This window comes from Archocentrus centrarchus, chromosome 17, assembly GCF_007364275.1.
Source record: "Archocentrus centrarchus isolate MPI-CPG fArcCen1 chromosome 17, fArcCen1, whole genome shotgun sequence".
Classification (NCBI taxonomy): Eukaryota; Metazoa; Chordata; class Actinopteri; order Cichliformes; family Cichlidae; genus Archocentrus; species Archocentrus centrarchus.
The window spans coordinates 2,960,070-2,987,627 of NC_044362.1; the positions used below are offsets into that span (position 1 = coordinate 2,960,070).

Here is a 27,558-nt window from a genome sequence, read left to right on the forward strand (position 1 = left end):
GTGCTTATCCAGCAGCAGCAGCTGCTGTAGCAGCAGACGCCTGCCAAGACAAGCCAACGGCCAACTGCGCCCTGGTCCTGAAGGTGAAACTGTGTTCCCACTGGTACTACAGAAAGGCCTGCTGCCAGTCCTGTAAGGCACCGAGACCCTGAAGTCTTAACTGCAACCTCTCACCTCAACACCACCCACTGGTACCAAAGGTCACAGTGTGTTTTTATTGGTGCTGCACAAAGCTGGCTAATCAACATTAGCCTTATTTCTTTTACCCAATCACTGATGTCAAAGGTCAACTTGTGGTCACTCAATGACTTTTTATCTTGTCAGCATTCTTCTTTTTTTACTCCTTCTTGTTATTGTAGGAAGTATTAGCAGTATGACTTCTCCTCCCTTCATCCTTCCTGACATAATGTCAAAGTCAAGTCCCGACTATGTGTGCTACCAGATCCTTTTAGTGCCCCCCCAACAATGTGAAGGTAGACTAACTTTAAGGCTCAAAGTTGGTGGAAGGAGGAAAACAGTGTTTGGATTAACAATGATGTCTTTACTGTCTGCCACTCCAAGTGTATTCAAATGTGTATTCAAGGTGCTAAAGAAGCTGCGTCCAAACCACACGAAAGCCTTAAAGCAGCTGCCGTCATTGTGGCAGCAGACGAGAGGGAACAAGTGTGGCTGAGCCTCACCAACCCGGCTCTGTCCTGTTACACACTCCAACCCTTACAGAGAGTTTCAGCAGGTTGTTCTACTGCCGCCATGATGGACTACACGCTTCCTTTTCCCCACTGCTTTAGTGTTTACTTCATCCTGACCAATGTTCTGATCCATAACACGACTCAGTCTGGTCTTCAAATCAAACTGCGTTTGATTGAGCTTAAAGGGAAGCCCTATAACAGCCCAATATTAAACTCACGTATGGCACATAAAAACTAGCTTACTGCCACTTCTGACTACAGCTACATGAAGTCAGACAGATTTCCACTGCAGGAATCCAGGAGTCCAATCAGACTCTCTTGGAGCCAGTCTCAAGCGTCTCCTAGAGGAGCTGCAGTTTATAACAATGAACATCATTTTTGCACCCCAGAGGTTCACTGCAGGCGCTGGTTGTGCGTTAGTCTGCAAAGCTGTGCACAGGATCATTGTCGACACCACCAGGTGGCAGTGCAGTGTAAACATATGTGGATCAACCTGTGTGTGTTGATGGTCCTTCAGCTTGTCACAGTGAAGACTGAAGCCACGACACAGTGAAGTGAAACCGAATGTTAGAAAGTATCAGAAGTGTCCACTGCAGCCTGGATGTGCTTTTCATGCAGTGTTTTAGTCTTTGCACTCCTCCACTGTCCCTCTCATTCCTGTCACAGCCCACTTTTCAACCAATCAGCATTCAGCCTGTGCACTTCTGTTTTTGTCTTTTCTCCTTTTTTTTTTTTTTTTTTAGAGAGAGGACTGCTCACCTGCATCGGCTGCATAAACCAAATCCTTCAGTCTTACATTTGTTGCAGTGTCGCCCGTCCCTCACTTTATAAAGACGCAGCACTCTGCAGTAATGCACCCAGTGGACTGAAGTGGAGGAGTTAGTTCTGTTTTTACTCTGTCAGCAGATTCAATTGTCTAATCTTTGTGGTTTTTGAGACTGCAGTGAAAACACACACGATCAATATTTTGAAAGTACCTTTTAGTTCCTTAGAAAGGTTCCTAGGATGAAGTTCTGGATACTTTTATGTGGCAAAGCAACTTTTGGAAATTAAACTAAATGGAATTGTGGGGAAGAGCGTCCATATAATTGTTTTTTAGATGTAAAGTCAGAATGTTATATGAACACACACACACACACACACACACACACACACACACACACACATTTTTCAACAGTTTCATCTGAACTGTACTCCAGTTGTTTGTGTTTGCTCAGCACAAAGAACTGCGCCGCATCTCTGAAGACTTTTTCCTAACTAGTGGCAGTGGCACAGTGGGTAGGCGCCTTGCAGCTGGAGGGCTGCCGGTTCGAGCCCCTGTCCAAGAATTTCAAGATTTGTCATTATACGTCAAGACATACAATGAAATTATGTCCCGGCGTGTCCTTGGGCAAGACACTTAAACCACATTGCCTATTTAAACGGTAGCGCCGGTCTCTGGCTGCATGACCGCAGATGCTCGTCTCTGGATGAGTGAACTGGGACGCTCGTTTCGTTGTGTGCCTTGTGTGCACAATGACAATGAGTTGAATCTAATCTAACTGGTGATTCTTTAGCTCGCAGGCCGTATCATGCTGTATCATACTGTACCCTGTAAATAAGGCTTTGGTGTTGTTTGCCTCAACGTTTGGGCCCAGTCAGTGGATAAACTGAAGCTGGTATAAGCAGGTTTCTTTAAATGATTTAAAATAATCCAAGTTGACTGGTAAGGAATCGATTGAATTTCTGAACAGTTTTCCTCAAAGAATTGTGACAGCGAGCAAGTGAAAATGTAAAGCAGGTATTTCAGACCACAGCAACCAAGTGCAAACTCATCAGTGGTGCTGTCAAACAGAACAGGGTGAGGAGGAGCGTGTTAGTCGTACCAGCCTGGCCGCCAGGGCCAAACTCTCATCTTCTTCGTACACTGTTCTCATGATTGTCTCCCAAAGCCTCGTTTACCTGATGTTACACTGCCCGCAGAGCTGCTGCTGCTGCTCTGACCATTTGTACTGTATCCCACTTAAAGAATTAAAGAGTTGTTTTTGTGTTTGATTCACTGCTTCCTGCGTCTTTTTAGTCACATGTGTAGTTATGAGTCCTTCATACAATAATACAGTTTAAAAATAAGTCACGGATTATCATCTGTGTTTATTCACCACACAGGAAATTGTAAAAAAACAAAAAAAAAAAACAAAAGCTGGTACTAAAATATAAAATACTGCAGTACAGTTTTTGATTAATACAAGTGTTTAAAGCTACAAAAGGAGACAGCACTCAGGTCATATAACAGTTTATTCAGCACAGTTGTGTGTGTGTGTGTGTGTGGCTAAAAGACATGACATGACCAACACACATACACGTTTCAGTTACAACATCCTGGGGATTCCAGCATTTATTCCATGAATCCTTGGATACTGTTTACAGGTGGAGTTTGTAGTATTTCTGCATTAAACGGTTTAGAACCAACAGTTCTATATTTTATAGACTTTCTGTACCTTTTTCCACTATTGTTTGAACCCGAAATGATTTTTATTCTGAATTTTATTCAGTGTAACTGTGTGCAACTTCGTCACCTTTCAGTACTGTTGTCTCCTCATTAAACCCCTCCAGCTGCTCGGTGTTTGGTTAACACTGGAACGTGACCTCCTACGCCACAACATTCAGAAATTATTTTTAGTATGATTAACAGTAGGAGGTGCCCCTACAATTTAACAAAGAATGATGGCTAGAAGAGCCATTAATGTTAGCCAGCATTTCATTAGCAGTAAACTTTACCCAAGTGTATTTTTGTAATTTTAAGGTTCATCTACCCTCTGCTTTTATTTTGAAAGTTTGGTGACTACTAACCAGCTAAACTGAGCCCTTCCTGTTGGCCCACGGGGACATGACTTTCTTCCACAGTTGGATGGACTCCAACACTTTGACTGCTGCTGGTGCCAGTAGCTCTAGCTCGGATTTAAAAATCATCTGCAAGCTAGTCACTCAAACCAGAAGCAGAGGTGGAACCTCGTTCACCTGCACCGTGACCTCACCGAGGTTACAGGTCAATCAGGACAGAGATGAAGACCAGACTGGAGAGGCAGCTGATTACTGCTGCATTATTTGTTACCATGAAGTTTATGTATTTTTAATAAATGCTCACTACTGCTTCTACCAAAGCCTGGATGTATTACTTTGTCCATGAACAGGATTTCTGGCCAAATGACAGAAACTTTGAAAGACTGTGATAATCCCTTCAAGCTGGTTTTATTCTTATTCTGACTGAAAGACCCAGAGAGTCAAATTTCCATATTGCACCTTTAATCAAAGTTTAGAAAGCAAGAGACCAGATGTGTTGTAATCAAGTGAAGAGGATCTGATACTTAGAACGGCTGGCACCGTCAAAGCTCGCAGCACGCTCTAAAAGGAGTTCATGTGGTAGATATCTGAGAGAAAGGCTGTTAGTTCAAAGCTCACCATGTGACACCTGCAGCTGTAAAACATGGAGGTCGTGAGCAGCTTTAGAAACAAAGGCAGCTCCACAGGATTCAGAAACATTCATGCACAAAACTGGCTGCAGAATATGATGGTGCAAGAAGACGTCACACAAATATTGACCACATCATAAGGCTCATGGGAAATCTGCACCGTCGTGGAAGACAAATTTGGCAGGAAATTGAGGTGAGAAAAGGCATGAGGTGAAGGGTTTAGCTACTTTATGGACCAGAAGCCGGTGCTCTGTTTAAGCTACAACAACGTTAAGCAGGTATCACTCTTGCTACAGTTTGTAATAGCAGCTGTTCACTGCAGGTTACAGGTGACAATCAGACATAAGGTTTAAAAGCACACAATGACAACATTTCAATACAAAGTGTTTAGCTAGATGGAAATCATCCACTCAGGTGACCGACAAACCAGTGTAATACTAATCAAACTAATGCCTGTTAAAACAGATCTTTCACAGCACACATGTCCTTGGTGTGAATGTCTGCAGTGGGAGCAGCTGTGTGTCTGTTAACCTTCAGCTCAGCAGCTGTTGCTCTTTCTAAACATTAGCTCAACTTGAAAATGTGCTGCATTTAGGTCATATGGGAAAGGTAGGAAATAGGAGCTCCCTATATTACTTCAACTTTCTGCTGTGATGTTTTCAGCTTTTTATTCTGCTTTCAGGCTCAGGTACAGACAAATGCAATCAAGACTGGTCAGGATACACTTTCAGCCTGCTGCCATTTATTTGGAAAATCGAGCAGAGGGGCTGAAACGATGATGAAGACCGTGCTTCCCCCACCACAATGTCACAGTGAGATTTGGAAAACTGCAGCATATCAGATATCACCTGGGACTGATAAAGAATAAATCCTAACATGCTACAGGACCAAGCCTTCAGACCAAGGGTACAGCTCTGCTGCTGTTGGAGAACATGAACTCTCATTTACATCTGCTGCTGCTCGCCCAGTTTCTTTCCCACAAGACATGAATGCAGCATCAAAAAACAAAAACAAAAAAACAACTGATCACAGGAAGTGATGTCAGAGGTGGCTGGTGATTGACACACTGAGCTAGGAAGTGCCTTTGCTGGTTCTACAGGTCGTAGAGGACCTCAAGCACAGTGGCCAGAGACCAGGCCTGGGTCTCACAGCTGAATGGACAGTGCTGGCCATTCTCATTGGTCAGCTCGGGCAGACCTTTCCATGGAGACCTGGAGCAGGTGGACAGGAAAGGGATCAGTTATTAAACAAAAGCAATAAAAGCCAAGCGTTTCATATGTGGAGGACATCAGAGGTCCACAGGCCTACCTCTCCAGGTGAGTGTAATGTCGTGACAGAACATTTTTCACCAGAGTAACCGTCTTGGCATAAGTTTCATCTCCCAGTTCCTTGGCAAAGTAGAGTTTAGCACGCAGGAAGTAGCCAACCGGCCACAGCCATTCCTACACAAACACAGAGAGGTGGTTCTGTCAGTCACACTCAGTAAATGTTCTTTTGTTTTCACAAATGTCTGATGTGTTCCAGGTTAATGTGTCAGAACAACTCACACACACTTATCAGCAAACGACAGAAAATGTCGGTTCTATTTACGGACCTGTGGTGAAAGAAATCACCGACAGGTCACAGACGGATGTCTCGACATGTGATCAGCGGGATCAATATTTCAGAGAGGAATGTGTCAGAGTTCCTTCATCTTTGTCAAAACACCACTCACAGCAGATGGCTGCCCCTCCCTGAGCCTGGTTCTGCTGGAGGTTTCTTCCCACTGTCTCCAAGTGTTTGCTCATAGGGGGTCGTTTTGACTGTTATTGTGGGCTCTTTACCTTACAGTATAAAGCGCCTTGAGTTGACTGTTGTGATATGATGCTATATAAATATCATTGAAAACGAAAATTGAAGTGCAACCAATAGTGTTTCCAATAACGATGTAAACAAAGCACAGAGGCTACAGGAAACCTGTTTCACTGTGTTCAGTGCAGAAAACGCGTGTAATGAAACTATTAGTCATTTTTTTGGACTGATCAGAGGCAAAAATAAACGGTTTTATTTTTGGCCCTTAGAGTGTGACTCACCGGTCCTTGGTGGTAGTTGAAGCCTTTCGCCACATTGTAGTTATCATTGTCCAGTGCGTTATCGTAGACACCACAGTAAACCATGTCACTGAGACAACACAAACACAGAAACACTGTGACAGAAGCGCAGCACTAAGACCATCCTTTAATTACAGTTAAACGTGTCATTAGTGATTTTTGAGATGTTAGTTAAAAGCTTGAATGTGGATGTTACTCAGGATCAAGTGTTTTCATTCCCAGCGGTCCCAGCAGTTTCTCCTCAGCTATCTCCAAAGCTTTCCAGGCTCTCTCCACAGTGAACAGCTCTGGAGCCTGTTTACACACACACACACACACACACACTATTTAATGCAAATTCTTGTTGAGATAGTGTTAAGTATCAAACTGAGATGTTCATGGTGATTGGCATACCACCACCATGGCGATAGTGAAGTTGGGTCTGAGCTGGTAGTCACACCAGGGGCTGGAGGCTCCGTAACTGTCTTTATAGATGCCCTTTTTGTGCACCAGATCAGGGTGCTGCTCATTGGGGTCATGTGGGTCCCCAGACACCCAGAATCCAGCTTCAAAGGACTGCTGGAGCTGCTGGTTCCACTGGGAGTACGAGATGAACACTTCCTTACCTGCAATAATGATGTTGTGTTACTGACTGAGTGATGAAGGCCATTCATTTATCTGAAACACACTTCAGTGTTTCTTTACTGTGTTTATGACATACCGTCTCTATGCAGCTTAACTCCATCATAAGGGAACAGTCCTTTGGCATGAAGCTCCACCACCCAGCGGACTGCTGACTTACTCAGACCAACGATCTCCACTGCTGCTCCGTCTCTGCACACAGAGCATCAGCCCCCCCCAAAAAATGCAGACAAGATTATTACTCACCAAACTGGGCTTTCAGTCATTTTATTCATTGAGGTGTTAACAGCAGGTAACAGGTGTATCAGCGGTGACTGCTCAGTGTTAAAGGGTTAAAATATTGGTCATTGATTGTCACACATGTACCCTTCTAAATCAAATTACCCTCATTGGTGATTTAACTTAAAAAACGAGATAATTCTCGCACTGAGAAGCTGGAGTCAGAGCGAGTTAATAACCTAATGCATGTGTGATGAGTCACCTCGGAGTAGCAGGCATGCCTTTATTCCTGGCTCTCTCACTCTCTCCCATTTTGTCCATCCACGTGCCGCAGTTAAAGCGGTTTCCTCCAGTCACGAAACCTGTGGCTGAGTCGACCCTAACAGCGACACTGAACCCTGGAGAGGAGGTCAAAGAAAACAAAACCCCAAAAACAGATTCAGACAAAAACACTCTGCAGAAAAATCTGCTGCTGCAGTGAGATCATAACACCTAAATATGAAAAGGTGATGATGTGTCACTGACTCAACAGTCGTTACAAGTGTATGTAACCACTCTGAATCCACACACACACACACACACACACACACACACACAGCTCTACCTTCATCTCTCATGTTCATGTCTATCTTGGGTCCAGCATTTCTCTCTCTGAAGGAAATTCCCTCCAGGTGGCGCTGCAGAGCTTCATGGATCACATCATATAGAGGCTGCTCCTACACATGTATGAGCACAGAAATAGAACATAAACACACATGATATGAGCGTCTGTGTGGAATCAGTGTTTGGTGCCTGCTGGCAGTAATGTTCAAGACAGACAGCAGGAGGCGGCGTCTGCAGTCCACTGTCAGAGCCTGACCATGTAGGGAGTGCTGGTGGTGTCTTCACACCATATCCACATGTTTATATGCAAGCATGCTAAAAGAATTAAGTAGAGAGCAGCTTAGCCCTCAAACTGTTATTCTACATGAAACACCACATCATCATCATCATCATCATCATCCTCCTCCTCTGCAGTTTAGTCCTTATCTTGGTTCATCTTCATAGGGAGAGGTTATACATGAGCTAGCAGGGAGAGCGTGTGGATGGATTAAGAGTGGTGAACAGCACCTTAGATATACACAGTTAGGGAAATCTGGCTGTAAAGCATTAAGTTACGCATGTTGACAGTCCCAGCCTGCCTTTCTGAAACCAAACTGGAGCGGAGCTGGACTCTGACTGCAGCGACAGACGACACTGGACAAGCTGCTGTCAGTGACAGTCACCCAGTACACACCAGTGTAATGAAACAGGAGTGTGTTCAGTGGAAGGCTGCTCTCACAGAATCACCAGTTCCAGACTCTTTAATGCTTCACTATAATGATAACATACATTCATCATTATATGTGCTGATATGGCACTCTATAAATCACTTTACTTTACCACTGTCTATTACTGCACTGCATTGTTTGCCCATCTGTCTCTGCACATCTGTATATGTATATTGCACTAATGGACTCATTCTTGTATTCTGTATTCTTTGTTTTCAGAGCACTGAGCTCCTGTACAGCTTAGTGTAGTTTGTATAATTTATACCTCCACTGTTTGGATTCTGTTCATTGTGCGTATTGAGCTGCTGGACGCCCCACTTTGCTTCAGGATCAATAAAGTAATTGTGTGTCTGTCTGTCTTTAAAGGTTTTGCTAAGAAAAATGGGAAACAGGTGCAGGGATTTATTGAAACATGCTAAATACGTGGAAACCCTGGCTGCCTTTTGTTCCATCTACTCTTAAGTTGATCCCACACAGCTTCAATAATGCTGAGGTCAGGGATCCAGGGGGGCCAAAACCATAACGACAGTGTCCCACTGTGTGGTTTTCTATCCAGGTATGATTTCACTGTCGTGTTGAAAAACGAAGCTGTTGCCAAGCAAATGCTTTCCAGATGGTGCTGCATGGAGGATCAAAATCTGAAGATCCTTTTCTGCATTCATAATTCCAAAATCCCCAACACCAATGAATGCAGCCACAAAAATGACAGAGCCTCTACTGTGTTTTACACAGGGCTGTAGACATTCACTGGCACTCCTGACTACATAATTACTGATGAAAAATTTGAACCAAAAATTTGGATTCATCGCTCCATCAGAGCCGTTTCCACTGATTTTCAGTCTTGTGTAACCTGGCAGACCTCGGCCTTTTCTGCCTCTTTTCCTTCCCTAAGAGGGGTTTCCTGACAGCTGCCCTTCCACGGAGCAGTTTCTCATCAGGCTTTGGTGAACAGGAGTCAAGTGCAGAGCAAGATGCAGCTCAGCCTGTGTCAGGTCTTTGAATTTTTCCCCCCTTTTACATAAGGACTTTCACATACTGTTCCAAAAAACACTTCAGAAAGTCTGGAGAACTACTCCTCAAGACCACCTCAACATACTGGTTGAGGTAGCATTGAACTGGTTCCTTGAAAGAAAAATATGAAGAAATGAGGGGTGGCTCCAGACCTTTGCAAAGTACTGTATATGTATTGTCACAGTAATGTACTCTAAAGTTTAATGGCCAATCAGAAACACACAGGCCAGCAGGGGAAACACTGAGTTTGCTTATTTGTTGTGCGTTCTTCTGCACAGTCAAACTGGAAAACTTATCAGCTGAAGGGCCAGCTGAGGGTGCATGTTTCATTTAAATGAGTGAGCTCTAGCCTTGGTTCCTATGTCCAGTGTCTGTGTGTGTGTGTGTGTGTGTCCATACCACCTCTCCAGGTTTTCTGGGTTCACCGTCATCAGTAGGGTACATGCGTGTGACAGGGCAGCGGAGGATTTCATGACCTTGGGGAACGTGCGTTGCGTAGTCCTGAATAAAAACATGTACATACAACAGTTGCTTTTCAAAGTCTCTCTAAACATAGGTTTTACTGATAGGTTCAGTGTTAATGTTTGAAAAAGAAAGTGTTGCATTATTTGAACCTGCGCATTCCCTGACAGTAAATTACATCTGCTGCAGTGGCTTCAACACAGTTTAAGGTGGTCTTGAACTCCTGACTCAGCCGCACTGACCTGAAGACTGGGGTCCCTTATTAAAGTTTTAAGGAAGCAAAGACACACTGTTGACTTGTGAACTGTCCCTTAAGGTTACCCGCCCCTTACTTTTACAGCGGTGCCTTAATTTACGAGTGCCCCAACTAACAAGTTTTTGAAGAGATACATTCGGTCACTTGGTGGAATTTTTGCTTTATGTTGCGAGTGAATATCTGAGTTGCGAGCGAGCGAAAATACACAATCCGCGCGTTCCATTTGTTTTTTTTTCCTCTCGCTGTGCACTCGTTTTTGTCGATGGTTGTTGATGTGTTTGATTATTTTTCACATTTATTTTGGAACATTTCCCTTTTTTAAACCATGGGTTCAAAGAAAGCAAATGCCAAGATCAGTGCTGAAAAGGATGATGACCATGGATATAAAGCATAAAATTATCGAAAAACATGAGCGAGGTGTGCGTGTTGCTGTCTTGGTGAGAGTAAGAGTGTGCCAAAAAAGGCAAAAGAAGGAGGGGAAGATTACGTGAAGTGAAAAAAGGAGCATTAAGTTTAGCAATCTCCTCCACCTCCATCTTTGTACACACACAAATCTCCCCACACTCTATACAGGCTTGTCCTAATATGCCTCCTCTCCTACGTTACTGCGCTCTCACGTTTGTTCCTCCCTTAACGGAGCCTGTGGAAACCCCTTTACTGTCCCGCCCCTCTCTGGTTCGCAGAATGCTCCCACCTGGATGCACTGCAGCCACCACCACACTGCATCACGGCAGTTGTATCTGGCACCGCGACCCTCTCCCAGCAGGTTGGGGATCAAACCGTGACGCAAAGTCCCTGCAAAGGCCAGGATGATGTTGCTATGGAGACCATAATAAAGAATTTAGTTTGTGGAAATCTAATAAACTCAAAAATAAATACAGTTAATATATTTAGAGGAAAAAAAGCCTTTAAAGCACTTTTTAATCCAATAGGTGACATAAAAAAAAAATACTAATAAAGTGTCATCAGAAACCGATCATGTGACACGCACCGAGCCTCCGTGTGTCTCCCAGTGAGGAGCATCAGTCCCCTGAGAGCGATAAAGGTGTCTCTGCCCCAGCAACGGAAAATCCCCGCAGAGAAATGAGGAAGACCTGTTAATTAAAATAATAATCAACACAACACTGAGAAAAATGATTTATTACGATCGTTTAAATTTATCAGGACAGAAAACATTAGGTGTCTGTTACTAGGTTACCTGCAGCCAGTGAGACACAGCACTGCTCCTTCTGACTGGTGATTGGACTGATGCGATATGGGACGTCATCTAAATTGGCAGAAAGAGGAGGCAGAGCAGGAAAGCGTCCGACGCCACACATCTGAACTGAACCAAGGGCCAGGTGATGGACGAAGGTGGAGCCATTCTGGACAAAACTGATTTCAGACAGAAGAAACATGAGCTTCATCGAGGTATCGCCGCAATGCACCAGAGCGTCAAATCAAAACGAGCTGTAAAGACGAATTTCATGTCAATACGACTTCAAAGGTCCTACAGAGATGTGCTCTGATGATATGAATGCACAGACATACCTTGACATGAGTTTGTAGGTTGCATCCAGGGCTGTGGTGTAGGTTGATACCAGGATAGCATCGAAGTAGCAGGGGATGAGGTAGCGTGGGATGTGTTTCAGGAAGTTAACCATGGCTGCCAACCAGTGCCCCACCTGCAGACACAATGCTGCAAAGATGATATATAGAAAACAAAGTTTCTGTATGATACATTTACTGGCACTCAATATGAGCTTGTTCACAGGGACACCGTTTCTGTAAAAATAAATAAAATTAAAATTGCTGTAGTGCAAACAGGTACTGTAGTGAATGAGACAGCAAAAAAATATGGCTGGAGTCACTCATGGCTGCCTCTCTGAATGAAACCAGACAAACTTTGCTCTTTGAGCACACACGGACAAAATATGGCCCAGGGGCCAGAAGCTTCTCAATCCAGCCCCTGACATCCTCAAAAACAAGACGGCAGACTGCCGTCATCAACTACAGACGGTCAGTCCACAGGATGACCGTCTCATAACAATGAGCCTGCCAGCAGGGAAACAGAATTAAGGGAAGGGCTGGTCCTAATAAGTAAGCAGTGCCTGTATCAGACAGATGAAAAATAATAACTTGCAAAATATGCTTTGGTGGCCGGCAATATACCCGTGCAGCCTGCCCCAGTAAATTCTATGGATAGCAAACCCTGCATTTATACTAAAATGTATTTGTAAATATTAAACATTAGCTGAGTGTGTCTTACTTCAGTGACGCGGGTCTGTACTGTACTGTAACCAGTGAGTTAGAAACAGTCTCACTCAGGCCTCATGTTGCAGATTAGTGCTAAGTTAGTTCATGTTTGCAGAAATGCATCAATCTGTAGTACTCTCACCTGTGCCAGCGGCCCCTCTCTGTGTATCAGTCTGTTGGCAACAAAGTCTATGAGCCAGTCTCCTTGTCTGAGGTTAGCACACAAAGGATGGCCCAGGTCATTGTTGGGACGAATATCAGCCAGTACAGACATCAGACCTGCAGGGACAGCAATAATACTTCTAACTGTACAATTTATTTGGCTCTCTTTTCAGGACAATTGATGAACTAGAAACAGAAACAGAAAATACAACTGTTGCATGATTACCTTGAAGTCCTGCATATTTGAGGGCTTCCCAGCCTGGGATACTGTAACAGCCTCCACCGTCCTCTTTTTCCTCCGAGTCACAACGAAACAGCAGGATGTTCATGTCTGCCAGTGTCAGCTTAGACATCAGCCTATGAAACACAGGGTCAGACGAGCCGCTGACATCAACAGCTTTACCTCATGAGATGAGACAGTGTCTGTGGCTCCTGCATTTTCTTACTCTAACAGATCAGGGAGTAGCTTCAGGATGCTTCAGAGATTTAGCATCGCCCTCAAGAACAGTGTCAGGCTTCTGATGCCCAAAAAAAAAAAAAAAGGCATAAAACTGGTGTACGAAAAAGTAAGCTGTGTTACACTAGTGGCTGATTGGAGTCTCTAACCTGCTTCTACTGTTAGTCCAGTGCTAAAAAGCTGAACTTCAGGGCACCTGAGTGGCTTAGTGGTGAAGCCGGCGACCAGATACATATGGTGCGTTGCGGTGCGGGCAGCACGGGTTCGAGTCCCGGCCCATCGCCAATTTGCCCGCGTGTCTTCCCCTGTATCTTTCCCACATTTCCTGTCTCTCTCCACTGCCCATTAAAAAAAAAAAAAAAAAAAAAGCTGAACTTCAGAGATGAAATGAACACAGCCTGGTAAAAAGAAAGAAAAAAGTGTTTTGGCCTCTAGAGACAGTTTCTGCCTCCAAAACAACTGTAACTTAAAACAGAAAAAAACCCCAACAGTCAGATGACCCCCTGTGAGCAAGTGATTGGTGACAGTGGGAAGGAAAAACTCCCTTTTAACAGGAAGAAACCTCCAGCAGAACCAGGCTCAGGGAGGGGCAGTCATCTGTGTGACCGGCTGGAAGTGAGGGGAGAGAGACAGGACAAAAAAAACATGCTGTGGAAGAGAGAGATTTTTTTATTCTTTCAGCTGCAGACTTGATGCTGCTTTAAGGGTCTGAGTGTAAAGATTAAAATATAACAAGACCCATCACCTAGGTGGATATTTTTATTTTATTTAACCTTTATTTTACCAGCTAAAATGTTTGAGAACCAGTTCTCATTTACAAACATGGCCTGGCCTCCTGCGATGAATGAAAATATTAAAAATATGTAGAAGTTAGGATAACATTACAGCCCCATTTCATAAGAGACATCTTATCACCTGCAAAATTATTTTGCCTTAATCTGGAGGCCTTAAGGCCATGAGTCATCACTGACCAACATGTTAGTCAGTGCTCAGCCAATCAGAAGTTGGCATCACAGCCTAATCAATAAGGCTGCAGCCTAAAACTGATACTACTGTAAACAGACTCTTTGGCTCTTTACCTACAAATTTGGGATTCCCCAGTTTCTTACTATCAGCTCCTGCCAGCTGTTCAGTGACAGCGGTCAGCTGCTAGATATGGGGAATCCCCCACTTTCTCCATTTCAGTCAATAATGGTCAACTAAGTAAAGTCAGTCACACAATATGATCACATGATTAGGCTAAGCCAATCAGGCATGAGAGAGAAGCTGCATATCATTAATATCATTAGTATCATAGCATTAGCAGCCTGAAATCCTCCATGTTGTTTATATTTAATACTGATACTCATCAGGGAAACCAAAGATTTTAGACACTACTGAGAAAAACTTTAGACCCTCCTACTCTCCCCGCAGAGGTCGAGTGATGCTGTTTTCTGGTTAATTGATAGGTGCTGATTTCATGCCTGTTGGTCTCCAAACTGGAACGTAACCTGTGCAGAGCAGGTTAGGTCTACAGCATAAGTTGCCATGGTGATTTACCCCAGTAAGAAGTGAACCACCTTCATAGTACAGGAGCCCAGGGTTAACCCTGAAGTTACCTGGATAAGCCAAAATCCTGCTTCACAGTACAGGGCCCTGCACTCTGTAAGGCAGAATAAATCAATATACTGATAACCTATTAAATCATTTGCTAACAGGGACTTAGAAGACAGACACCTAACATTTAATTATTCACATTGAACTTTGAACTTTTATGCTTAAAAATCAAATTTTGCTGATTGTTGGTGGTTTGTAAGCAGTCTCTATGGTGATGAGGTTTTGGGGGGATGGCAGGAGGAGAGAAGCTGCAGAGAGGCGTGTAAGACTGCAGCTCTGCTTCCTGGTCTCAACCCTGGGTAGGTTTTAGAAGGGTTAATAAACTTCTAGATTTCTAGAAATGAGAGCTGCTCCATCCAAAGTGGGATGGATGCCGTCTCTCCTAACAAGACCAGGTTTTCCCCAGAAACTTTCCCAATTATCTATCAGCCTGATTTCCCGGCCCCTCGGAACAATCTGCTGAGGGGGGAGCCGGGTCTCCAATTCACTGAACCTGGCCTCCAAAGCTACAAACAGGCTACATTTATTACAAGCATCATTATTATTAAAGGAGGCCGAGGACTAAACATCTGACACACTGAGCTGGAGAGTGTGGGAGGGACAGTGTGACTCAGCTAAGAGCTACGCTACACTAACAAATCCCTAAAGACACAATGAGTGAGTACTATGGATATAATTTACAGCTGATTTGGACAAAGCACGTGAAGATTACTCTATGAAATAAGGCGTTATTCTAAATGTTGTCGAGCTACACAGATTAAGCTACATAAAGCACCACTGTGCACAGTGTTGCTGCTTTGATTGATAGTTTGGTCAGTTTCCATCACTGAGCTGAACCTCTGCAGTGTACGTTTGTGGCTTTTGGAGCATTTTCATGAAACAATCTGCAAAATATGGCTTCCTGTGAGGTACAAACAGCATCCTTAAAACTTAAAACTAGCTACTAAGACCATAAAATCGTGAGGGTATTATTTGCTACCTAAAGAGTCAGAAAGGAGGATAAACAACAATGTGACTGACAAGTCTTTGGCCAGCGAGTGTGTGGCAACCCTCAGTTTTATAGTTAACGCTCATGACAACTGGTTTCACCAAACTATGTTAGCTCAGCTTGAGGCTTAAGAATGGGCCTTCAGCAGTGGGTGATGTCATGTATCTAGGTCCCTCTGTAATGTGCTGTTTATGGGTATCGACTCCAGTTTTTTTTATTTTTCAGAACTTTGACAACTTTGTACAGTAGCATCTAATCTTAGTGAGTGTGAATGTTTTCTTCAAGTTTTGCATTACAACCACCTTCATACAGTAGTGGTGGATAATATTATATTATACATTATATCTGACCACTCAACTGACAAGTCTGATCTATAAGAAGCTTCAATTTATCCATGCCACAAACTAAAAATGCTTGAAGCATGAAGTGTGTGTGTACTCACTGTGCCAGGGGTTTCTTTAGTGCTTCTGGAGGGTTTTCATCTGCTACACTGCCTCTCCTGTACTTGGGGCTGAACTGGGAAAGATAATACCTTAGCACACCCACCAGCTTCTGGGCTTTGGGGTCCAAACTAACCCTGTTAGAGAGAGAGAGGGGAGGGGGGTTACATGCACATCTGACAACCGACCAACACACAAAATAGAAAACAGAAAACCGCATGTTTGTGTTACCTGAAGGCAATGACGCTGCCAGGTGTCAACTTCTGGAAGGTGATCTCATGCACAAACTCTGAACGCCCTTTTGATGTCACTCCAGCCTTCTTCACCACTGTACTCTCCTCTAACTAAGTACACATCAGCATTACTTTAATATCGTCACTCCTGCCACTAATACACAGAAAAATACTTCTTTAAAAATGATCTTGGTAGTGTTTACCTGGATGTGCTCTTTAATTTCCACCGTGTATTCTGGCATGCCATTGATGTAGTTATCATCCTTCTTATATGTCCCAGCATTCCTTTCCACTGTCCTTGCCTCAAACACCACCTCCTCTATCTTCCCTGGAAAGTTGTTGGGGGGGGGGGGGGTTAATGCACTGTAAATGCTTTCAAATCTTAAAACGTCAAAATCATGTTTGATATCTAACATTAAAAAAAAAGGTGATGCTGTCGTACCAGGAATGAACATGGGTGAAACACTGGTGCTGTACTCGTGGGTTTTGGGGTTCCAGAAGGCTGTCCTACTCACTGTTACCACAGACTGGTGGGTGCTGGGACAGTGACGAGTAACTGCAACAATATCTGCATCAACCTGATCGACGTACACCTGGATATAATGGTAATGAGACCCAAGATGGACAAACTGTACCCAAAGTAGAGCACCAACCATGAAGACATCAGCTTTAGAAATGAAACCAACTTTTGTGTGAGGTGGCCGTGCATTATGGCGCTGTACCTGTATAAATCCCTGTGCAGCCAGTTCCTGGTGGAGCTTGTTAAGTGCCTGTTTCCCAGCTATGATGCCAGTGTGGAACCCAACCTCACCAGGGGAGGTGGGGGCTGCTGAGGGGTTCCATTTGGGGTAAAAGCGCTCCTCCTTCACCACAGAGATCTACACACAGGTAAGCACGCAGGTGAGCTGACGTGTGTTTGAAATATACTGTGCAAAAGTCTTAAGCCACCTCATTGTATTTTACTAGGAACAGGAAATGGGTTCAATAGCATTAGAGGAAAAACCCAAAGCAAAGACAAAAACAAACAAAAACAGAATTTGTAGCATTCTAACAAGCTTCAAAGTCAATATTTGGCATGACCAATTTTATTCTTCAACACAACCTGAGCTCTTGTCATTTAAATAGTTTTCAGGAATATTTCTCCAGACTTCTTGAAGGACCTTTTGTTCTGTTCTCTCTCTCTCTGCTTCGACATGTTGAAATCTGGGCTCTGGAGGCCAATCCATGACCGACTGTGTTCCAGTGCGCGTTTTTCTATCCATGGATGGTTTCACCGCATTCGCAGTGTTTGGGATCATTGTCATTGTGAAAAATGAAGCTGTTGCCAGTCAGAAGTTTTCCAGATTAAAATCTGATGGTACTTTTCACAATTCCATCAATTCTGACAAGATCAAACATCACTGGCTGAAACGCATCTCCAAACTATGCGAGAGCCTCCACTGTGTTTCAGAGATGGCTGCAGATACTCAGTCATGTGAGTGTGTTTTTGCAACAGGCTGCTAGTAACAAAGTGCCCAAAGATGCCATTTAAAACGGGTTCTTTGCTAGGTTGTCTGTTATGTCTGGTTCTTCCCTTGAGTTGGATGCCTTTATGCTTGGATGAGTCATAGGTCAGTGTTAACTGTCCATCCATTCATTTTATTCCACAGGCTGAGCAGGGCCTGTCACAGGGCTAACACAGAGAGACGGACAACCATTCACACCTATGACCTAACCCCACTAAGTGCATGTCTTTGCACTGTGGAAGGAAACCGCAGTACCACACAGACACAGGGAGAACATGCAGACTCCACACAGAAAGGATCCCAGCCAAGGTGGATTTGAACCCAGGACCTTCTTGTTGTGAGGCAACTGTGCTAAACACTGCACCACCATGCTGCCAGTGTTAACGGCTTAAACCAAAAAAACAAAAAACAAAAAAAATTAAAGCCGCAAGCGGCGATGAGCGGGCCCTCGCACCCGGCGCGCGTCGACCCCTGGCGCGCTCCAGCCAAGCCGCGCGTCGACCCGTGGCACGCTCCAGCCGAACCGCGCTCGGAGGTTCTCGCAGACGAGAGAGTAGCTGGCTCACCCGGCTGCTGACGGCTCAGCAGGCTAGCCGTACTTCGCGTCGATCGTCTCCCGCTTCCACTAGGTGGCGTCGGTGAGTGCCCACTAATTAATATGTCACAATGCTCTATGTAATGCCTGCAGCCATCAATGAAACTGTAATGACCATAGGATGATGAGTATCAGTGTCCTACTGATTTCCTGTTGCCACTAGGTGGCGTTATGAGTGTGAAACAAAGCTGATAGAGGGGTGTGTCCGGTCTCCGTTACCCTCCCATTAAGCCTGTGAAGTTTGAGGCAGATCGGACAATGTATGTCAGAGATGTAACAATTTGGTGCACTGTGGTATATGAGTAAAATCCCACATTTAGAGGGTTGCTACGGCAACACCGTTCAATATTCTACAAAACCATGAATATCTTTTGATGGGCTACTTGTGTAGATGATCTGGAGCCATTTTGGTGTGACTGGATGAAAAGCTGTAGTAGAAGATGATTGAAATAGCAGGCCTGAAAAATGTGAAAAATGCTGCAAAAATGACACCTTAATTAGAACATGTCAGGCTTCCTGTTGGATTTCGGCTATCGGTCCAAGAGACTTTTTTGTACGTGTTAGGATGTTACTTCAGCATGCACGATTTCAGGTACACAGACCAAGCACTGCCCTGGGGCTGATGTTTAGAACCTATCTGGGCCTGAAATGGAAAAAAAGTCCAAATTCAGAGGGTTGCTACGGCAACACCGTTCAATATTCTACAAAACCATGAATATCTTTTGATGGGCTACTTGTGTGGATGATCTGGAGCCATTTTGGTCTCACTGGGTCAAATGCCCTAGGAGGAGTTGAGGCAAAAAGGCCTGAAAAAGGCGAAAAATGCTGCAAAAATGACACTTTAAAGTGAACGTGGCTGACTTCCTGTTGGGTTTGGGCTATCGGTCCAAGAGAGTTTTTTGTAGATGTTAGCATCTTACATCAGCAGGCACATTTTCAGGTACATAGAGAAAGCACAGCCCAGGGGCTGATGTTTAGAATCTCTGTGAATTTGAAATTGAAAAAAGTCCAAATTCAGAGGGTTGCCATGGCAACACCGTTCAATATTCTACAAAACCCTGAATAACTTTTGATGGGCTACTTGTGTAGATGATCTGGAGCCAATTTGGTGTCACTGGGTGAAATGCCCTAGGACAAGTTCGTTCAAATAGCAGGCGTGGAAATCGCAAAAATTGACACCTTCAATTGAAGATGGCCGACTTCCTGTAGGGTTTAGGGTATGGGTCCAAGAGACTTTTTTGTACGTCTTAGTATGTTACATGAGCATGTACATTTTCATACATGTAGATAAAACGTAGCTCCGGGGCTACTCAAAAAACTTGCTATTTTAAGATATTCCGAGCTGCCACTAGGCGGCGCTCTAACGTTTATGGACTTTATGCATATGAGTGTGTTCAGGGCAGCATGCTTATCACACCACTGAAGTTTGAGCCAGATTGGGCAAGTTGGCTTTGAGTTACAGCCATTTTTGTGTTCATGGCGAATCATCGAACTTTGCCGTCCCATAAGGGTCACGCCCTTTTGTCAAAAACTCACAGTTTTGAAAACACAGTAAGTCCAACTTCTTAAGGCTTTCCAGGTGAAATTTGAGATGGTTCTGCTAAACCACCTTGGAGCTGGACCTCCAAGTGTAAAATATGACATTTCCTGTTCCCACTAGGTGGCGCTGCGACTGATATTAAATATTGTCATATGTATGTGTTCAGGGGGGCACCCTCATCCTACTGGAGAAGTTTGATGCACATTGGATCATGTAGGTATGAATGAGAGGCAATCAAAATTTCATGGCGAATGATCAAAGTTCAAAGGGGCATAAGGACCCCTCCCCCTTGGCAAAAACTCACCATTTTCGAGATTTAGATTCCCCTGGGGGTGTAGGTTAGACAAACCAAATATGAAGATGATAACGTCTAAAACCTCTGAGTTATTAGAAAAAGTGTGAGGGCTGCAAATCGCCAAATTTGCATAATTAATTCAAAATGGCGGACTTCCTGTTGGGTTTAGGGCATGGCTCCAAGAGGATTTTTTGTGCGCCTGGACATGATATACATGTGTATGAAGTTTCATTCATGTACGTGAAACACAGCGGTGGGGCTCCAGTTTAGGGGGCGCTAGCGAGCCATTTGGGCGCGCCCTTGCCCGAGCCCATTAAAATACTTAAATTTTCACCAGGTGTGACGCATGTGCAAAGTTTCATGAGTTTTTGAATATGATAAAGCCCCCAAAAAGCCAATTCATTTGCCTGAATAATAAAAAAAAAAAAAAAAAAAAAAATAATAATAATAATAAACGAAGCAATTACAATAGGGCCTTCGCACAGTTCGTGCTCGGGCCCTAAAAAATCAGTCTAAATAGTTTTTGAACATTAAGCGATTAAATGTTGAGCTCAGCAGTTAATATTTACAAACAGCTTTTTACAGTAAATAATTGTTCTTCAGATGTTGCGTAGAACTGTCTATACTTTATACATGAAGTTTATTTTATTTAATATTGACAATAAAATATTGTCAATATTTTATTGACAATATAATATAATATTTTATTGACTCTGTATATAGGAAATACAGAGATTAATGATCAAAGTATAAGAGGAGGTAGAAAGTGTGACGGACAGACAGAAGGATGGAAAGATGACAGAAAAGTGATCCCCAAGCGTCTCCCTGTCTCTCAGCAGGCGGCACAAAAACTGAACTGGAAACAAAGAAATGAGGGGTGGCTCAAGACTTTACCATAGTATTGTATACATGACCCCCCCCCCCCAGCAACTTTTTCCAAAAATCTATAGGGAGCACAGACAGATTTTCGGCTGGCTCTCCCACTGCAGACACAGCTTTTGTTCCAGCTGCTCTGCTGTGTGACTGAGAAGCTCCTTGCGAATAAAAAGTAGAAAATACATTTTATTACTTTCTTTCCAAGTGACCATTCTACTTGTGAATAAATAGCCAATAATGTGCACTTGATATTGTCAGATGACTTATAAAATATGGACATTAAAAGTTAGGTTTCAAATGCATAACATGAACTATACGGCTTCACTGACTGCATAAGTGGAAGGAGTTTGGAACAAATCAGCTCACTACTAACACCTGGACTACTGCACCTAGCCTTTCATTTGGAGAAAAAAAAACTAAGTTACCAACTGGCTACATTTAATTAAATATGACTCTTGGAGACTGTTTTGTAGTATTCAGCAAAATGTTGTCAGATGACAATAAGCATGGTGTGTGTGTTCATAAATAACCTGATGTGGCACTAGTTCATCATATCCTCTGGTGGAGCCAGTAGCACAGCAGGCCATGGAGACAATAGCAGAGCTGGGCAGAGAGTCGAATGCTGACCGGAGCTGTAAAAACAAAGACACCAAAAAGTAGCAGTCACATACCTGACAGCTTCACTCATACAAGCCCGCTGTGAGCTGAACTCACCTGGATAGGACACTCGTTGTCATGAGTTACATCGAGGAACATGGCATGTGCAATAGAGGGCATCAGTGGGCGGAGACTGGGCTGAACAAAGGCTCCTACTGGCTCACCTCCATAACGATAGACCAGTCGGCCCTCCTCGTGGCTGTCACCGGCTGACATGGCCTCTAATGACAGGAGGGGGGGGGGGGGGGGTAAAATCAAGCTGGTAAGACAGGGGAGGACCTCACACACCAGTCCATGCTGCACCACTACAGGTCACGTCACACATTTAAACTTTGACCACTTCTGGTCACAGTCTGCTCTGGTGATGTAGGGGTTTAATGTTTGAGAGCTGAGGAAGAGCTTACCTACAGTAGGGTCCAAAAATCTGAGACTCCCAATGAAGCCATTTCTATTTTCCATTTGTTTCAAGTTCAATGCAAACTTTGAGTACAAATACCAGAACCATTTGAATGAAAAGTAGACTCTTTAAAAGGATATTCTGAAACTGGGGTCAGATAACCGGAGGAACGTGCATTACAGTCGTCACTCTTTGGTCTGTTTAGCTTTGAAAGTGCGTTTTCTGATAAACTTTCACGACACTTTTCCTGAACCTCTCCTCAAAATGATGGAAACCAGAAAGTGGAGCACATCTCTGAAGAATGGAGTACTGCTTCTTCTTGGTCAGGGTGGAGTTACATGTAGTATCATGCTCTCTAACACAGGTTTTCAATGTAGACTGGATTTTTGGACCTCACTGCATATTTAAAAAGGCACTTCCTTAACAAGTAATAGTTTTTTTTTTAGTACCAAGAATGTGTTCCATCAGAAACTGTCAACTACTGAAAGCTGAAGACCGAGTATATCTAGGTCATGTAGTTCTTCACTTTATACTTCTTGGTACACACTGGGTTTTAAACAAACAGCTCCATGAACAGACCTGAATGATTTCAATTAGTCTGATCTCCCATTCAAGGTCATCTTCTCTGGAACACCCAGAAGTGGTCACAAGTCCATTTTAAGCATTTACAGCAGATTTCAGTCAGTTCTACTGTAACAGCCTGAGAACCAGGACTTTGTTATTACATACTGCACTGACACCATTATTGAGGTCTCAAATGCTGAGGCTCAAAGTTATTATTCACCACCCAGTTCTTTTGATGTGTTTTATACTCAAGCAGACGTCTGGGCGTTTTAGCAGGAACCAAGAAAGATTATAAAATGTTAGAGTTATGATGAGTCCCAGCTACTCTGATACCAATTCTGAATGCGTGGAAATTATAAAAAAAAATATCAAAACATTAATGAAGAAAAAAAGTTATTGAATATAGTGTATTTGTGGGTGTAAGTATTGAACACATACAGTACTTTACCTCGTATGAGTGATGTAATCCCTAGTTTGGTAACAAAGATATTATCCAGCTCCTCGCTGCCAGTGAACAGTTCAGCCACAACATACAGGTCAGGATTCACTCTTCTGGCCACATCCAGCATGAACTGACCAAACACAGCATGGCAAGACCAGTGCAAGAGGAGGGTGGAAGGAGGAAGGGTTAGAAGGCATGCATAAAAAAGATTGAGGGGAAGAAAGGGGAGGAGGAAAATTAATGTGAAGGGGATTCAGTCAGTTAGTGATAGCAGGTGCCAAGATAACCAAATCATGCAGTCGTGTAGTCAAAGAACACACAGAGAGAAAAGCAGTATAGAGAAGAGATGTTTGGGTATGGATGAGCAAAATGCAGAACAATGCAGTGGAAGGAGAAGAAAGACAAAAATCACAAATTTAGCTCGTATAGGAGTTGAGTACCTCGTATAAGGCTGCTAATTCCCAGCCGGTTAACAAACACATTGTCAATGAGCTCGCTGCCTGTAAAGAGTTCAGCTATCACATACAGATTGGGTCTGACCACTCTGGCTGCATCTAACATGGCCTGGACAAAAAGATAGAGCAGCGTCACAGAAAGGAGAGGAGAGGCTGTCACAGCAGGGATACAGCAACATACTGGAACACCAGTCTGCAGTGTCACGTGACATTTTAACAAATGCAATAAAAAAACAGGAACATGTACGCATACCAAACAATCAATCCTCTATTAACAGTGTGCTTAAATTCACCCTTAATAAAATATATGTCACTTAAGGTGCAAGTTAGAAACTGTGCAGTGAAGCATTAACCCCTTTAGGAGTGTTCCTAAATGAAACCTGCACTGAAACTAAATGTTATGTTTACTAAATCCCAAAAACTATCACCCTACACTGATAACCAGCACCTGGACTAAACACACGTCGAGGCCAATTCATGTCAGCCGAGATTTATTATTAAGCACCAAGTTGGCTCCTGAAAGTAGCCAAAAATCAACTGAAGTTAGAGGAAGAGATGAAGACGGTTAAGGCACATCTCTCTGGGAAAGGTATAAAGCCATTTCTAAGCTGGGACACCAGAGAGCCACAGGGCCAGACACTGCCCGTAAATGGACAAGCTCTGGAAATATAGCTACAAGTGGCTATCCTTCTAAAAGTCTTTGCAAAGCATGACAAAGACAGCTAGGAAGAGCTGTTCTCCAGTTATCACGTGTTTAAATGCCGCTGTTGCCATTTTAAATGCAGCGCAACTGACTTTAATGCTCAGAGGCAGTTTTTTTTTATTTACGTCAGTGATTTCAATGATGGAAAATGTTCCTGATTTAAGAATTACTTTTACAAACGGTATTTTGCATTCACTCAGGATTTCTTTGTGCAACAGTCTCTGCTTGTCGAGTTAACCAGTCCTGCTTCAGACTGAGGTCAGGCCCACATACCTAATCAGCATTAAGATGCTCAGAAAATATGACGACTAGGTTTAGAAATATGTAAGCCAGAACAAGATCTTTGCAATGAAATGGAGCTTTAAAAAAAAACAAACAAACAAAAAAGAACAACAACCTGTTTCAACAACTATTAACTTCAACTCTAATAAATCTAGAAAAATGGTGTCCTGGATTGCAATAAATTTTCTGCTCTGGGTATTTACATAACTGTATGACAGTGAGATGTGACAGTACCTCAGCAACATGTAATGGTGTTGAATGGCAGTTGTCCAGACGGACTCCGCTGAAATATTTGGCTGTGATTTCCGTATATTTCTTCATGTGACTCCACAGATACGGGCAGTCCTCAGGCCTGTTGCCATAGCGGAGTTTGACACTGTCACCCCAGCAGATCAGCTCCCGGCGAATGTACACATTGGAGCCTATGAAGCACAAAAGCAGGTCAGTACTGGTACAGTCATTTATACCTTCATATAACCTACAACCTCAAATGTGCTTACACTGCAGGAATGTATGCCTCTCTCTATACTATTTTTGCTGCTGGTTAATTGTCATGTTTACCCGGCTCGGCAAAGTTGCGCAGTGGATCATCGCCCATCACCCAACCATTGTGAGCCAGGAAGTGGCACATCTTGTCTGGCTGGTCCAGCAGCTGCATCTCCTCCTCCAGAGTCATGTCCTGATATGGGAAGGTGAAATACCTGACACAGAAAGAACCAATCAGCTCCACCAACAACCAGCCTTCTTTCACCCCTCCCTGGCACTATCATGTTCCTGCTGTCCAAGCAATATGGATACAGTGTAGCCATTTATTGTAGAATATGCATAAAAACCTGGTAATGGTTAGATGATCGATCCTTTTCAGCTAAGAGTCAAAATTAGTTTTGTCATCCATCAACATGATATAACTTTTTTTTTTTTTTTAATACTCAATTTGCGCACTCGGAGCGCTTTCTTACAACAAGCCTCATACTCCCATTCAGACTGTTTTTTTATATGCTTAAGCACTTTTAACCCGACGTTCACACACTCACACTCTGATGGCTGAATCGGTGGCAAATCAGGGATGCTAAGAATACACTGACATGCAGGTTGGAGGGTCAAACCACCACCCTTCTGATCAGTAGATGACCTGCTCTACCTCTTGAGCTACAACTGCCCCAGCATGTGTATTAACATAATGTCTTATGAATAATGTCAAGTGTTCAACATTTTACTATCCCTATATCTACTATATTTCTTTTCCCTTTCTCATTAAATCCCTTACCTGGTGACCATTGGGTTTTTCCTGGTAACAGGACCCAGCTTGGGACCGTGGTCAGCGAGACGTTCATAGACTATGTTTCCAATAAGGCAGTTGACAGCCTGGTAGGACAAAGGAGGAGAACAAAAAGTAAAATGAGAAGAAAAAAAAAAAAAATCTAAATGTGTCATTTTAAGATTTTTATTCTAAAACATAAAGTGTATAAGTAACCTCAGTCTGGACTGTTGAGGATTTTTACACGTCACAGAAACACGTCAGGCATAAATTGGCTAAAAGAGCAGAAATTATCAGGGAACATTTAGTGTCCCCACAGTGAACACAGGAGCTTGTTGATGGTGATGCAGTCGTCATGTGTATGTGGTGTTATTTCTGTAGCCTGACGTTCGCATTTTATTTATGCTACTTATTTTGTGAAAGAAAGAAAAATGCAAGTCTCATAAATTTTCATTTCCCACAGATTTTATTTTGTGCAAGAAGCCAGAGGAAAAATCCCTTTGGGTTTTTGACAAGGGAAAGTTGGTGATACTAACTTGTGGGCTTGCCTACAGCACAAGAAAAGTTTTATTTACAGTACCAGTCAAAAGTATTGACTGGTACTGTAAATAAAATATAACTGTACATAGGTCTTTTCAAGATTTAAGAAAAAAAAAAAAAAGTCACCACAAGGTATAACAAAAAAGGAAAAACGACAAAATTAAATTCTACTCAAATGATGCCATATCTAAATTTTGCTATAATCAGAATTGTTATTTATCAGTGTTTGACTGTATTATTTTAACAAGATGAGCTCTGACTCTCCGCTCTCCATGCCTACCCTTGGTTGTTGTGAAATATGAACAAGAAGGTATCTCTGCTGCTTACCAGTAGTGAGTTATGCTGTTCTTAAAGATACAAAATAATTTATTAGACACATGCATTTCTTTCATTGCTTCATTTCAGAACATCTTTGTTTTCAAGGCATCTTGGACACAGCCAGAAAAGCTCCAATATGCACAGCAGAGCTCTGCATAAGAGTATGATGATTCTCTGGTTATTCTTTCAGTTTGCCTTAGAAAATCTGGACTCATAATTTTCATTTAGATTCATGTTTCAGAAGAGATTCATGAGTCCACTGATAAAAGAAAAAAAAAACTCATGGAAAAAAGTTCTTAGCATTACCACTGCTTTAGTTTTTAGTCTAGATTTGGGGCTGGACAATAAAACACTGATCAGAAGACCTGAGAGTCCTACTGGTGACCTGCAGAAGTTCACTGATGTGCTCCATGTTGAGGCACAGGCTGGCTTGTCATGTTTTGATGCCACATTACACTCAGCCTTACCTGCTCCTGATGCTGGTGGATGATGTCATACTGCTCTGCATTCAGGTCGTTCAGTTTCTGCTTCAGCCAACCGCAGCACTCCTCGATGTGCCCAGGGGAGAAGCTACAGAGGGAGGCAACATGGATCACACACACTGCTGTACATACAGGTATACACACTGTACATTAACTATACTCAAAGATAATGTAAGAACAGCCCTGCCTACTCTAGTATCCTTGGGCAGGATACTGAACCCCGAGTTGCTCCTGATGCATTTGGAGTGTGATTGTGTGAGAGTGCTGGACAGAAAGCTCTTAGATATAGAAAGTGCTTGTATGAATGTGTGAGTGAATGATGCGCTTAGAGTGCTCATGTAGAGTAGAAAAGCACTATATAAGAACCAGCCGATTTACTGTGTATTGTGGTGATTATGCTGAATATCTAAGCTTCTGTCTTTGTGGTACGA

At 43.1% G+C, this 27,558-nt stretch overlaps 2 protein-coding genes across 8 annotated transcripts in view; one reads left to right on the forward strand and one right to left on the reverse strand.

Annotated features, from left to right (window-relative positions):
- Nucleotides 1–2,683, forward strand: part of LOC115795936 (ADAMTS-like protein 2) — a 50,630-nt gene extending 47,947 nt beyond the window's left edge. For 5 of the 6 annotated variants that reach the window (XM_030752081.1, XM_030752082.1, XM_030752084.1 and 2 more), the window contains one exon: nt 13–2,683. In XM_030752081.1, the coding sequence (XP_030607941.1) occupies nt 13–152 (140 nt within the window). In that variant the 3' untranslated portion in view covers nt 153–2,683. The remainder of the gene's footprint in view (nt 1–12) is intronic. The other variant, XM_030752083.1, reaches the window with a different exon arrangement.
- A 1,527-nt stretch (nt 2,684–4,210) lies between these two features.
- agla (amylo-alpha-1, 6-glucosidase, 4-alpha-glucanotransferase a) overlaps nt 4,211–27,558 on the reverse strand; it is a 38,250-nt gene continuing 14,902 nt past the window's right edge. Inside the window, exons 9-35 of one of the 2 annotated variants that reach the window (XM_030751477.1) lie at nt 27,113–27,215; nt 25,797–25,894; nt 25,091–25,230; nt 24,764–24,951; nt 23,096–23,219; nt 21,744–21,907; nt 21,560–21,661; nt 16,941–17,096; nt 16,661–16,811; nt 16,422–16,546; nt 16,217–16,329; nt 15,988–16,122; nt 12,731–12,861; nt 12,485–12,621; nt 11,638–11,771; nt 11,306–11,481; nt 11,099–11,201; nt 10,802–10,925; nt 9,789–9,890; nt 7,673–7,784; nt 7,331–7,466; nt 6,929–7,041; nt 6,622–6,833; nt 6,425–6,522; nt 6,211–6,298; nt 5,447–5,580; nt 4,211–5,349 (exon numbers count right to left, since the gene is read on the reverse strand). In XM_030751477.1, coding sequence (XP_030607337.1) covers nt 5,232–5,349; nt 5,447–5,580; nt 6,211–6,298; nt 6,425–6,522; nt 6,622–6,833; nt 6,929–7,041; nt 7,331–7,466; nt 7,673–7,784; nt 9,789–9,890; nt 10,802–10,925; nt 11,099–11,201; nt 11,306–11,481; nt 11,638–11,771; nt 12,485–12,621; nt 12,731–12,861; nt 15,988–16,122; nt 16,217–16,329; nt 16,422–16,546; nt 16,661–16,811; nt 16,941–17,096; nt 21,560–21,661; nt 21,744–21,907; nt 23,096–23,219; nt 24,764–24,951; nt 25,091–25,230; nt 25,797–25,894; nt 27,113–27,215 — 3,517 coding nt within the window. In that variant the 3' untranslated portion in view covers nt 4,211–5,231. Of the gene's footprint in view, nt 5,350–5,446; nt 5,581–6,210; nt 6,299–6,424; nt 6,523–6,621; nt 6,834–6,928; nt 7,042–7,330; nt 7,467–7,672; nt 7,785–9,788; nt 9,891–10,801; nt 10,926–11,098; nt 11,202–11,305; nt 11,482–11,637; nt 11,772–12,484; nt 12,622–12,730; nt 12,862–15,987; nt 16,123–16,216; nt 16,330–16,421; nt 16,547–16,660; nt 16,812–16,940; nt 17,097–21,559; nt 21,662–21,743; nt 21,908–23,095; nt 23,220–23,529; nt 23,654–24,763; nt 24,952–25,090; nt 25,231–25,796; nt 25,895–27,112; nt 27,216–27,558 lie in introns of both variants that reach the window. The other variant, XM_030751478.1, reaches the window with a different exon arrangement.